Source organism: Lepus europaeus, chromosome 4 (genome assembly GCF_033115175.1).
Source record: "Lepus europaeus isolate LE1 chromosome 4, mLepTim1.pri, whole genome shotgun sequence".
Taxonomy (NCBI): Eukaryota; Metazoa; Chordata; class Mammalia; order Lagomorpha; family Leporidae; genus Lepus; species Lepus europaeus.
The window spans coordinates 132,017,327-132,030,296 of record NC_084830.1 but is presented as its reverse complement, the minus strand read 5'-3'; the positions used below and the strand labels follow the sequence as shown (position 1 = coordinate 132,030,296).

The following is a 12,970-nucleotide window of genomic DNA, read 5'->3' as shown; positions in this document are numbered from 1 at the left end:
AGCAAATATAATGATGACAGCTTTGTCTGATCATTTGGAGCCTGATCCCTTCTTGTTCAGTTGTGCAGATAACAAGCCTGGTGAGTATACTTGATAAGTTGTCTTCTCTTCTGTGGGCCTCAGTTCTTCATCCATAGAGCAAGACAGTTCTAATGGAAAACCTGTAAAGTTAATTTCAACAGTAAAATTCTGCAGTTCTGAGCTGTTCTGACTTATCCTTGTCTGCTTTCTTCTTGCAGGGGCTCGAGTCAAGGAGGACTTCAGGCATGTGCTTTTCTCTCCAGTGGGCCCTTTCTTATCACACAGGTCTTTGGCAAATGTGAGCCTGGGTTGAGAGATATTGTGCCTGTTCCATTAAGATCTCCTGAGCTCATTTGGCTGGTCCAGTGAGCAAGTAAAATGATGTTATAACACACTGTTCTGGACAAAGTGTCATCACTTGTCCAGATGTCCTGTATTTAATAATGGAAAAGGACTTGAAAATTGTCTCTCATTGTCTTTAAATAATCATTCATCACATTTCCATGTTAGAAGTTTCTATTCAGTCAAAGCCTCCATAATAGTACATTTTAATAAAAATATGAAATGAATATCACTTATTTTCCAATGATTTTGAGAATGACAGTAGCATATATAATAATTATAACAAAGATAATCATAAACTTGAGCTGTGCCAGGCAACCGAGATCTGAGTGATCTATCATGTATATAAAAGCCTGCCTCAGTTTCTTTATGAATAAAATTCAGCTAATAATAACTAATTCACAAGTATGTGAATTTATTTATGTAAAACACATAGAGAGTGTTTGGTGCATAATAAATAATAAATCAAATGAGCTATCTTTTTTTTACTATCTTTTTTATACAACCCAGAAGTTGTCCTCAGCGCTTATCATCCCATTTGGACGCTAACAAGTAAAGGTAAAGCAGCTGTGATTGGCCTGTCCATGATGCTTCCAGCGAAACTGAAGAGAAATAGCTGAACTGCAGCAAAGGTATGGATGAACTTCCCCAGGAATTATTAACAAGAAACAAACCATCTTCACTTGAATACACACATGTGATAGAATAATTTGACAGTAAATATTAGAGATCTTGAAAAGCTGTACACATTGAAATAGCAATTATTTTCTTTAGAATAAATATTGATACATAAAGTGGTCATCCAAGCCAAATTAATGTAAAAACAGAAAAAGGAAACGTACAATAGCGATTTAGAAAAACAGAACATGTCACATCTTTGTGACGGAATAGCATGTCACTAAATCTTCTTTTTGGAATGTGCATACTACGTGGTCCTATTTTTAGTATTATATTTTGGAATACAATCCATAGAGAAGAAATGGAAGGAAATAAGAAAATATTTACACAGGGTATTTTTGAGCAGGTATAAGAAGACATCAGCATCAGGTGGAGATTCTTGTTCAAAAACCCACCAACATGTGTGTGGCACTGATGGGAAAATCATTACGAATTCTGCAAAGCAGCTTCGGAAGCACATGGAGAGGCTAGAGGGACAGTACCTTAGTAGTTTAGGTCTTTGGTATGTAAATCAGGAAAACTATCTTAAGATTTAACTATGCTGTTTATTTTACAGATGGTTTTTAAAAGATTTATTTATTTATTTGTAAGTCAGAGTTTCAGAGAGAGAGGTCTTCCATCGACTAGTTCAATGGCCAGAGCTTGGCCAAGCCAAAGCCAGGAGCTAATATCTGATCCAGTCATGGATCCAGTCATGAGTCATGACTCTTTGACACTCATGAATCCAAGTCCATTGAGAGGATAATTATGCAGGGGAAAAGTTGCCTTCTTCTGGTGGAAAGCTTTACAAGTTTTTTCTCTTTATACCATAAAATTGTAACTTGGTTAAAAGACACTGACTTTTAAAATTGTCTTCCTTCTAAATAGGCTAAAGAGAAAATAAAACACAAACCAGAAATACTATTCTGAGGATCTTAAAATTGGAATGGATTGAAAAAAAAATTACCTAGTTCACCTTCTTTTCTAAAGTTGAAATTTTTTTAGAACTTAAAGGCATTTTTCCTGTACTTCTTTATACAGATTATGCCATCTAGAACTACACAGATAAAATGATTTCTGTCTACCATATAAATGCCCTTGAAAAGATGGAACCAAGGACCACTTTATCCTTAGCCTGCCCTTTTCAGGCTTATATTTTTTCCTGCCACCAACCTACTTCATGCTATATGTTTTCCAGATCACACATTATCAATGATATCTTTTGGAATTCTCCAATTAATTTAAATTTCTCTTATATAACAAAGCTAATCTTGATGACAGTATTTCACTGTTTTATAATATTGTGTTTATGACCAAGTGAAAATCCCAAGGTCATTTTCACACTATCTTCTGTTGGGTGTAATGTCTTGAGAAAAAATGCTTCTTAGCTTGAGGCTGACAAGTGTAATGTTATTCTTCAGACATGAGACCCATTGTCTCTTGTTACCTCTTAAAAACACATTAGCTGTCATCATTCCCTGCTGGATGCATTCGTCACTTACTAATGACCAACATTCAATGCATTTTACTTCCTTTTAAAATATAATTTAAGGCAAGTAATTAGGACATAATTCATATGAACAAAAATGTCTTGAGATTCTCTAGTAGGAATGGATAAACTCATAGTGTCAATTACTGCACCAACTGAAGATAAGCCTTCCCTTAACAATAAAACTTTGAACACTGGTGCTATCATTTTCCCAGATTTTTCTATTTTAATTTTTAAAGGAGAAGATATCTGATAGATGTATATTAAAGATAAGTTGATATTTATGGGAGTTGGGGCGTGAAGCTCATTTTAAAAATGACCACTTGAGAAGCAACACCTTCCAGTTTGTGAAAGGCACTCTATAATTTTTAAAGACTGTGACAGTGTCTAGCAATTAGGGTGGAGAATTTTTCAAATATATAACATGGTCATGATCAGCATGGTTTATTCGGAGAGCATCTACTGAAGAGTTACGCTTAACTCCACTCGCCAATCAAGTCTCAATCAACTGACTCCGCGATGGGGGTATGCATTTTCCTATCCTTCATGTTCCTGGCCATGTTCTCAGGTAAGAATGTCACAGCCAGTGAATTTCCTTCCAACTCTCTGAATGAAAGAATTTGAAATGTTTAGTGATTTAGGAAAGCTTTGTCAGAGGATTTTCAAACAGAAAAATATCCTTCAGACAGATAAATGGAAAAAGTTAATTCCCCCCCAAAAAAAAAAAAAAAAGATACAGATCCAGAGACATAAAAATAAGTGCCCAGTGTAACATGAGTGAAAAGTTTGGTGTGGCTGAATAGAAGAAGAGGCAAAAGAATTGGAAAGGCAAGATTTTATACAGGAATATATAAGTTCAGTCTGGAAGGTTTATGAGAGTTTATGAATATTCAGGCTCCTGTGATCCACAGGGAATGGTTTTGTGTTATGCTCCTCTGCTTGACGGTAGATTAAAAATGTGTTCAAATCCTGGCCTTTTCTACTGTGATTTGGAACAACCTGTTTATTTTAGTCCCAATTTTTTCATTTGTAAAATGAAAGTAATTATACTTTCTTATAGGGTTTTTATATGAATTTTGTGGATAAGAGCATTGGTCACCATTACTTGAGTTCTTGAGTACATGATATTCAATATACTTCTATTACTGACCTTAGTGCAGCTACATGTACACTTATCATTCAGAGATATAAACTTCTTGAAATAATAAATTACACAGTTAACACAAGATATCAAATTAATGATAATAAAACAGATTATAATTTTTCTCCAAATTATGGCCTCCATCTTTCTTATAGCTAATGAAAAGAAGTAAAGGTAAAATTACTAGGACCTTCAACTTATTATGCTTGTAAGACATAGTGGTTCGCTCCTCTCTTGAGTAACCAAAGAGTTGTTTCACCCTGTTAAGTACATGCATGAACATAACTATTCTGTTAAGTAATATCAATCATGTGGTAGTATTAACAGTAGAATGTCACTAGGGAGGTGTTATTGTATGAGTTAAGAAATAAGAACAGAAAACTAAAAAATGGGACAGAATAATGGAGAAACACACACACACACACACATATATACGTGCACATACTTTATTAGAAAACTGACTCATACAGTTAAAATCTCTTACTAGTACATATGTTCCATGATGACATATACCATGTTGTCACTGCCTGGCTAGATGATAGTATGTACTCAGCATGTATTCATTAATGGATATAACTATGTGAATAGTAGACATGGTGGGCATTTGCATGGAGAAGGTCAAGAAAAGAGAGTTTTTAGGAAAGCAATGACAAGCACACAATGGAGTATAAAATCAGAAGAGGAAATTCTAAAATAAAGCAAAGTAAAAAAGCAAAAATAATTATTTTCCAAATTTTCAATTTAAAAATAGATGGTCAAACCATAATCTATTAATATCTTAATTATTCTTTTGACTTCCAACTTTAGTTTTTATTCTGTAATTTTATTCATATAAAATGATATATTAATATTTTCTTTGAATCATCATCTATACTAACAAATGAAAGAAATAATGCAGCTGTTTATTGCTAGAAGGCTGGCAAATCAATTACGGTAAACTGATCATAAGGAATAACATGCAGGCATTAAGGGATTAAATGAAAGAACTCATTGACAAACAGAAAGCTCCACTAAATTGTAAATGAAAAAAACAAGTCACAGAAGAGTGTCTAAAGTGGGCTATTAATTGTAAGAAAAAATATGCATGCATGTTTGTAAATACACAGGGTATCTGAAAAATTCAACAAAAACCTGGTAAACGTAATTGTGTTTCAGGAAGGAAAATGGGTTGTTTGGGACAGAAAAGGAAGGAAAACATATTTTAAACTATTTATCTTTTTTGTATCTTCAGGATCTGGTTCCTTTTGCCGTGTCACCTATTAAAAAATTAAAAATGACTTACAATTAATATTTCAGCCAATTCATTTTTCCCATTTCATCTACATCTCTAAATGTTTTCCAGTTGGTATTAGCAGTTGTTAATCAACAATATTTGATTCCTAGAACTCAAAGAGACCATGCATATACACATCTGTCTGCTGAAATAATTTTTCTCTTTGAGCTATTTTTCTGGTTGTTACCCATATTTCTTATCTTTTATCTCCTTTAGGAAAGAGACAGGATGTCATATTCTCGCTCACATTCTCTATTGTCTAGTGTATACTTCTCACATTACAGCATTGATTATGCTGCTATACATTCCTATTTACATGTTTGAACCTATTACCAGACTTCTCGGTTTCAAGATGGCAGGACCATATGCGTCTTATGCATTAGTTGTATCTCTAGCTATGATTCCATCATAGAAATACACTCTTTAAAATACATATTGGAGAGGCAGAAAGAGTGAGCTCTCTGGTGCTCCTTGTTCCAGAAGCCTGTAATAGCTAGAGCTGGGACAGGCAAAAGCTACTCTATCCATGTCTCCCATCTGGCGACAGAAATTCAATTACTTGAGCCATCACAGTTGTTTCCAATGTTGTACATTAGCAGGAAGCTTGAGTCAGGAACCAGAGCCAGGTATGGAACCTAAGAACTCTGATATGGAATATGAGCATCTTACCAGCATCCTACCTTCTAGACTAGACACCCACCTCTAGATACGTGTTCTTTGCTAAATTGGATGAGTGGCTAGATTACACCCTTAGACTTCACACAGAGTCGCAGTTTTTCAAAGGTTGGTAACTGCTAAACTTCTGTGTCTGTACTTGGAGCTTAACCTCCTGCAGTAGTTTACTACAACATGCTCAGTGGATAACAATTGATGATACATTTGATTTTAGTTAAGTTGACTTGAAAGTACAAGGATACATACTCATGGAAATATAAGGCAGAGTAAATGCAAGTGCAAGTGAAAGCATAAGTATAAATATGAATCTTCCACACTGAAATAATTTAAAAGTCATATAAATAAAAAATATGTATCAAGGAAATCTGTGAAACATAAATGCAAGTTTGAATAAAACTTTTGAGGAAAGTAAACTCCATATTAAGAAGTCAATAGGACACGGAAATTATCAAATAAACAAACAAACCAAAAGAGGCAGAAAGAAATACAACAAAGGATGAGAAGCACAGACTCAATAGAATGCCAGTGTACTTACTTCAAAAGCCACTTCATTTACTCATTTATTGTTTTATAGACTAGTCTAGGGCTCATATCTGCCAGCTGTTAGATCTAGAAAATTCTGATGGTGTCAACTGTTAAGTGAGTAATTATTTTTATGTTTGTGTTTGTCACAATGTTTTTTCCAGGGTCGTCAACCCAGATTTCCAAACCAATTGTTTTCCAACCAGAAGGGAATCAAGAACTTCAACTTTTTCTAGAGAAAAAAAATGATCTTAACCCACCCAAAAAGCAAGGAGGTAGTTATGAGCAAGGAAAACCAGGCACACTTAGTCTGCAAGGACAACCAGGATATTCTAACCAGCCAGGAAAACCAGGGTATTTTAATCAGTATGAAAGGCCAGAAGTTTTGAACCAGCCTGGCATGTCAGAAGCTTGGATTTTGAAAGGAAATTCAGGAGAATATAACCAAAAAGGAAACACAGAAGCTTCTAATGAGCAAGGAAATTCTGGATCTTTTCATCAAGCAGGGAAGCCGGGGTCATCCACTCAGCAGGGCAAGCCGGGGTCATCCACTCAACAAGGGAAGCCAGGGTCATCCACTCAACAAGGCAAGCCAGGGTCATCCACTCAGCAGGGCAAGCCAGGGTCATCCACTCAACAAGGCAAGCCAGGGTCATCCACTCAGCAGGGCAAGCCAGGGTCATCCACTCAGCAGGGCAAGCCGGGGTCATCCACTCAGCAGGGCAAGCCGGGGTCATCCACTCAACAAGGCAAGCCGGGGTCATCCACTCAGCAGGGCAAGCCGGGGTCGTCATCTCAGCATAGGCAATCACGGTCTTTTTACAATCAAGAAGAAAGAAAAAGTGTGGAAGGTCTTTTGAATGGCAATATAAAGAAGACCCAGGTTAGTGTTACTGCCTCTTCAATTCACCTCAGCCACTCTATTTTGTAAGAACAGAAATGGTAGATCAAATACACTGCATTCATGAACAACAATTTACAGTGATTCTGATCCAACAAAATGAACTTTGCAAGAAGATATTTTCACACTTAACATGGTAACTTATGACCTCTGCACTCTTGTACTCCATCTCCCTTTCTTTTCTATAATTTTCTGCTCAAGCCCTCTCTGTGTCTCTCCACATACTCATTTAACAATAGTCAGGGAAAAGTCATACTAGCAGTTCAAGAGAATCCGTTGGATGTTTCACCTATTTTACGCTCTAAGGACATGGATTTGTAAGTAAATGATGCTTTCTTCCAGATACTATGATGTAATTGAATAAATAGAGAATAATTTACAAAGCAATAAGGTGAGCTCAATAGTGAAGGAAATCATTAGTATTGGACCCCCATTTACTGAACCTATATCCCTGCCAGGATTAACCGTCATATCCATTTCTACCTCGCCCATATCTACAAACCACTGAACTGATATTTCTAAATTGAAATCTGACCTGGTATTTCAGTCCCTTACTAAACATTCGATTTTATATTATCTGGAAGATAAAATACAAATTCCTACACAAGGCATTTGTTTTTCACAATTCAGCTCCTGTGTGCCATCCAGCTTCATTTCATGTCACTCTTGCTCACATGCCATCCATATCCTACAAAGGTCTTTGATTTTCCATTAACGTACTTCTAATACTAATGATTTCCTTCACCGTTGAGCTCACCTTATTGCTTTGTAAATCATTGTCTGTTTATTCAATTACATCATAGTATCTGGAAGAAAGCATCATTTACTTACAAATCCGTGTCCTTAAAGCGTAAAATAGGTGAAACATGCAACAGATTCTCTTGAACCGCCAGAATGACTTTTTCCTGACTATTGTTTCTCCATACAGGGAGGATTTCTCTCCAGAGAAGTAAAGTGGAGGATGTTCGACCAGTACTCAGAGCAGGATTTTGGAGTAAATAAGTCAGGGCTGGAATCACAGCTGAGACATTTAATCCATTTATAATCTCAGGCTTGTCATCTAAGTGCATGAGGCATCCATACCTGTAGCTAAAAAAAAAAATTGAATAAAATATACTCCTTTTTTCAATATACTCTCATGTGGATTAAACATAAGGGGTCAATAAAACAATTGGTAAACTATGTATTGTTAACAATAAATGAGCAATGAATATTTGTTTTATTATAATGTACATTGGCTATTCTATCCTTATCTAATGATCTTTCACATTACTGCAGACTGGCAGTACCATCAGCAAGATTCCAGTTAGAAATGCAAAGTGTCCATCTGTCTTCAAACCAGTCTGTGGTTCTGATGGGAAAACCTATGGTAACCGCTGTGTATTCAACGAGGCAAAGAGGTAAGAAGGCTCTGTATTCATTTACATTAGAAATTCTGTTCTGACCCATGGAGAATAAAATAATGTTTCTCCACATAGCTCTGTCTTTTTTTTTTTTTTCAATAGTGGCTTGGCTATTGTTTGTCCAAAGGACACAAAAAATGATACTTAACTCTTGAAAAGTAAATTTAGTTAATTCCTGGAGTAATGTGATTTATTCAAATGTTAATATGGGAGTAAATTTACTTTTGAGTTGTTTGCTTTCCGTATATTAGTTGAACAACCTGTGTATTTAGCAGTTCTTTGAGGACGAGAGGTAAAGTGGTAAGCAAAACAGTCATTTCTGCTTTCATTGAGCTTTGATGTGTGCAAGAGAAGATGAACCTGTAAAATACACAAAAGAATAAACACTACTACAAAGCCCATGCATTTCTAATTGTTGCCCAATAAGTTTTATTTTAAACTTAATTAATAATATGGAAGCTGACATATGGTTAGTTGTTCAAACCATTAAGAGTTAAAATTCCCCGCACAAGAAATAAGGTGGTTATAGGCTGTTTAAAATGGTAACATGTGATGAAGAAAAAGATACTTTAGCTTTCAGAATGTCTGAATATTCAACTATGAACTATAGGAATAAGGAAGAATACTCTCTACTGTTTCAACCATTCTAGAATTAAGTACTTAAGAAGTCATTATTGCAGAAATAAATAAATCTTAAAGTGTTCCCAGTAGTCATAGAGTCGTTAGAAAGGACACTAGACCCCGGTTCCCTATCTGATGAATAAGGTGCCTGGTGCAGAGCGGAGAAGGGACTGGCTGGGAGGTGCAGATTCTCACTGCAGTCACTGACAGCCGCACACACCAGCACCTAGGCCTGCGTTCCTGCACGCGACTCTTAGACAATAACATTTTCTCTTATTGTGGACATTGATTTCTCCTTTTTTTTTTTTAGGTTGAGTAAAGGAAAACTGAATCTGAACCATGAGGGAAAGTGCTAAACACCTATGTGCATCAAACTACCTGGAACTTCAAAACCTCCTGCAGTTCTCTTTGAACAGTGGATTTCCCTGGGTGTTCGTGAGGTCAGCATAAATCATACAATAATTTTTGGCTCAATGTGATTTTCATTTGTTCCACTGCAAATAAAATTTGTTCCAGAGAAGCTTCTGATTCCACAGGTTGTTTGTGTTTTAGACTTCTCAGGCCTTAGGAGTATCTATGAGCCCTTTGTTCCCAAACTCCAGGAATTCGGGTCTCCTCATTGATGTTCATCCTTTGCGAATCAGATCATTAATTTGTAACTTCTGACAGAAACTATCTCAGGATCGCCCATTTAACATTTTTAAAATTTCTTTTAAAGAAAGGGGTTGGGGGAGAATCTCCTATTCTCAGGTTCACTCCCCAAATGCTTACAATAGCTAGGACAGAGACAAGCTGAAGTCAGGAGCCAGGAAATCAATGCAGGGCTACCACATGGGTAGCAAGGAACCACGCACTTGAGCCATCACTTGCCATCTCCCTGGGTACACATTAGCAGGAAGCTTGAACCAGAAGTGGAGCCAGGACGTGGGCCTAGGCATTACAGAATGGATGTGGGCATCTCAAGTGGTGTCTTAACTGGCCAAATGCCTGCCCTTCTCTACTCATTTCTTTATCTTCTTGTTTGTTTTGTATTTTTAGAGCTTGGTTTATTTTTGATTATTTAATCTATTAAAAACCACAATTAAATAATAAAATTATACCTCAATGGACACATTTTTTTCCAGTTCATACCCATTTCTATTGTAACCAACCTCCACTTGATAACATGGCTGCTAATGAGCTCAGTACATTTGTATATACTCACCTCCCCACTGAAAGTAATTCTCCTCTTCTTTTCCATTTTTCATTCACCTTTTCTTTACTCCACTGTTGAGGAAAGGAGTCTTGGGCTAGGATTCTGTGGATAGTCAAAATCCTGACACCCAGCCCTAGGCAGATGGAATTGACAGAAGTTCATTACTCCCGTATGCTCACAGCCTGAAAGAGGAACACACTGTCTGTCAGGACCACAGAGTTCAACCTGGAAACAGACTGGATGAAATGGACTGCAAGGAGCAGGCTTTGCAGTAGCAAGAGGATAAAACCACCCCTATTTGAAGTGGAATTCTGTGATTGGCTTTTTTAAATAACTGGTGGCCTGGCAGTGAAGCCATTAGTTAGCTGGAAGGCTGGTTGAAATGAAGATGATCCTGCAGATAGGGAAGCTATCCTATTAGGTAGGGGCATCATCTGAGAAATTCAAGGGAACTCATACTGAGGATTTTGGTGATCTGCAAGGCTTAAAGATGTCAAAGCAGCATTGAACATTGAATTTGAATGTCAAATCTTAAAAGCAAAGAAAGAAATATACCTTGGCCGGCGCCGTGGCTTAACAGGCTAATCCTCCGCCTTGAGGCGCCGGCACACTGGGTTCTAGTTCCAGTCAGGGCACCGGATTCTATCCCGGTTGCCCCTCTTCCAGGCCAGCTCTCTGCTGTGGCCAGGGAGTGCAGTGGAGGATGGCCAAGTCCTTGGACCCTGCACCCCATGGGAGACCGGGAGAAGCACCTGGCTCCTGGCTTCAGATCAGCGAGATGCGCAGGCCGCGGCGGCCATTGGAGGGTGAACCAACGGCAAAAAGGAAGACCTTTCTCTCTGTCTCTCTCTCTCTCACTATCCACTCTGCCTGTCAAAAAAAAAAAAAAAAAATATATATATATATATATATATATATATATATATATATATATACCATGTCACTTGAAGAAGTGTTAGGTAGAAACCCCATAATCCTGAGTGCTGGGATGTTTGTTCTAGATCTTATTCTGTGATACTTGTCATTCATTTAAGTTCATCTGTCTAGGTTTTCCTTGCCTCTGCATTGTGGCACTACAGTAAGTCAGGAATTAGTTGTCCACAATATTTTTTTTTTCATATCATAACCTGATAGGTAAATTTTCTTATAATGTGCTTCCCAATATATGTCCATTTTTTCTAATTATTTACATCAATTCCAGTAATGAATAATGTAGAACATAACCAAATTTGAAATTTGAAACAGATGTAAAATCAACTTGAAACATCTTCAAGCATCTAACTTTAGAAATAACACAAAATCAATGTCTGAAATGTACAAAACAAAATTGATCGGTTGCAGTGGAACTTGGATTAAAGAAACCTCGCTATTCTACTATTCTCTCACACACAAATTCAGCTAACCTCTATAGTATTTTCACTGCCTAAGTTTGGAAAATCAATAAATACCTCTGTCTTTCTTTTCCTCCGAGGAACTCTCTAATAGAGTAAATTTTCCTGTATCTTTTTTCCTCAGAGCTCCTCATAGACAAGAAAAATAAGTGGAGGATCAAAGTTCAGGAGGCCAGCTAAGGCACAAATGAGAATCTATGGTAGGCTTAGTGGAGTGACATCCAAGTCATGGGAAGTAAAAGCAGCAGTATTTGTGACATCCAAATGTGGGTTTGGTGCTTTTGCCTTCTGGGTATGTAGAGAAATTCTTGGAGTCAAGAATGCATATTCCTGATGAAAATAGGGACAGAGGTAAACCACGCTTACAGGTATAAAGTGAAAGTGATCATTGATGTATTTATCTGAATAAAATTCAAAAATGCTTTCACTTGAAATACTTATTAATCAGGCTAGATAGGGGATTTTTCTAATTCTTCTAATCAACAAGGCAATGAGTTTGTATGTATACTCTTGCATATTTCTCCATTTAAACAAAAACTTACAATTTATAGTGATAGAAACTCATGTCAGGCAGACTTTCTGCTCCTAACCTTTATAAGGTGATTTATACTGCTTAATAAAGTGTACTTTTATTATTATAGCAACATATTTTCATAAATTTAAAATGGTAAATTCCAGTTGATCATTATTTAAAATTGGAATTAACTACATCTAACTCATATTTTTTTGAATCAAAGGAAATAATTAACATGTAGAGTCTTCACATGCTTATAAAAATACAATGTATAAAGTAAGAAATTTCTTTTTCTGGTTAAATCAAAAAACTATTAAGAAAATGTCAAACAATCCACATCTTCTGAAATGGCAAATAATATGAGAAAATAAAGTCAGTGTTTCAGTAGGCTAAGATAAGGTGATTCAAAAGTTTAATATTTAACTGAAGATGGAACTTCTAAAATTTTAGATTCTTTATTATAAAGGTCATTCATGAAATTGCTTGAACAATACATGGAAATATAATTTTCAAGTATCAGTCTCCTTTCAAGAGCTTTATCCAGGGATCAATTCTCTTATAACAGCAAAGAAATCTTTTGAATATCTACCATGTTTCTTCAGTTTGCAAGGCTAATCTTTTTTATTCAGCAGATCACTGTATTGGTATATTTCAGAGGTTACTGACCATCTAGTTGATTTTTTTTTTTTAGAGGAAAGGCTTATTTTGGGGTGGGGGAAGCCTGACGGCCGGTGGCGGGGGGGTGGGGGTGGCGGCGGGAGTCATATTGGTTTTGAATTATTTTCTGATCCTCATTTCCCTAGAAATGTATTCTTCTTCCTTCTT

The 12,970-nt window shown here is 36.4% G+C and overlaps 1 protein-coding gene across 1 annotated transcript; it reads left to right on the top strand.

Annotated features, from left to right (window-relative positions):
• Positions 1-3,028: 3,028 nt before the first annotated feature.
• MARCOL (MARCO like) lies at positions 3,029-9,401 on the top strand. Its single transcript, XM_062189926.1, has 5 exons — positions 3,029-3,077; positions 6,285-7,003; positions 7,950-8,015; positions 8,300-8,421; positions 9,356-9,401. The coding sequence occupies exons 1-5, from the start codon at positions 3,029-3,031 to the stop codon at positions 9,399-9,401; spliced, it is 1,002 nt and encodes a 333-aa protein (XP_062045910.1).
• Positions 9,402-12,970: the final 3,569 nt, after the last annotated feature.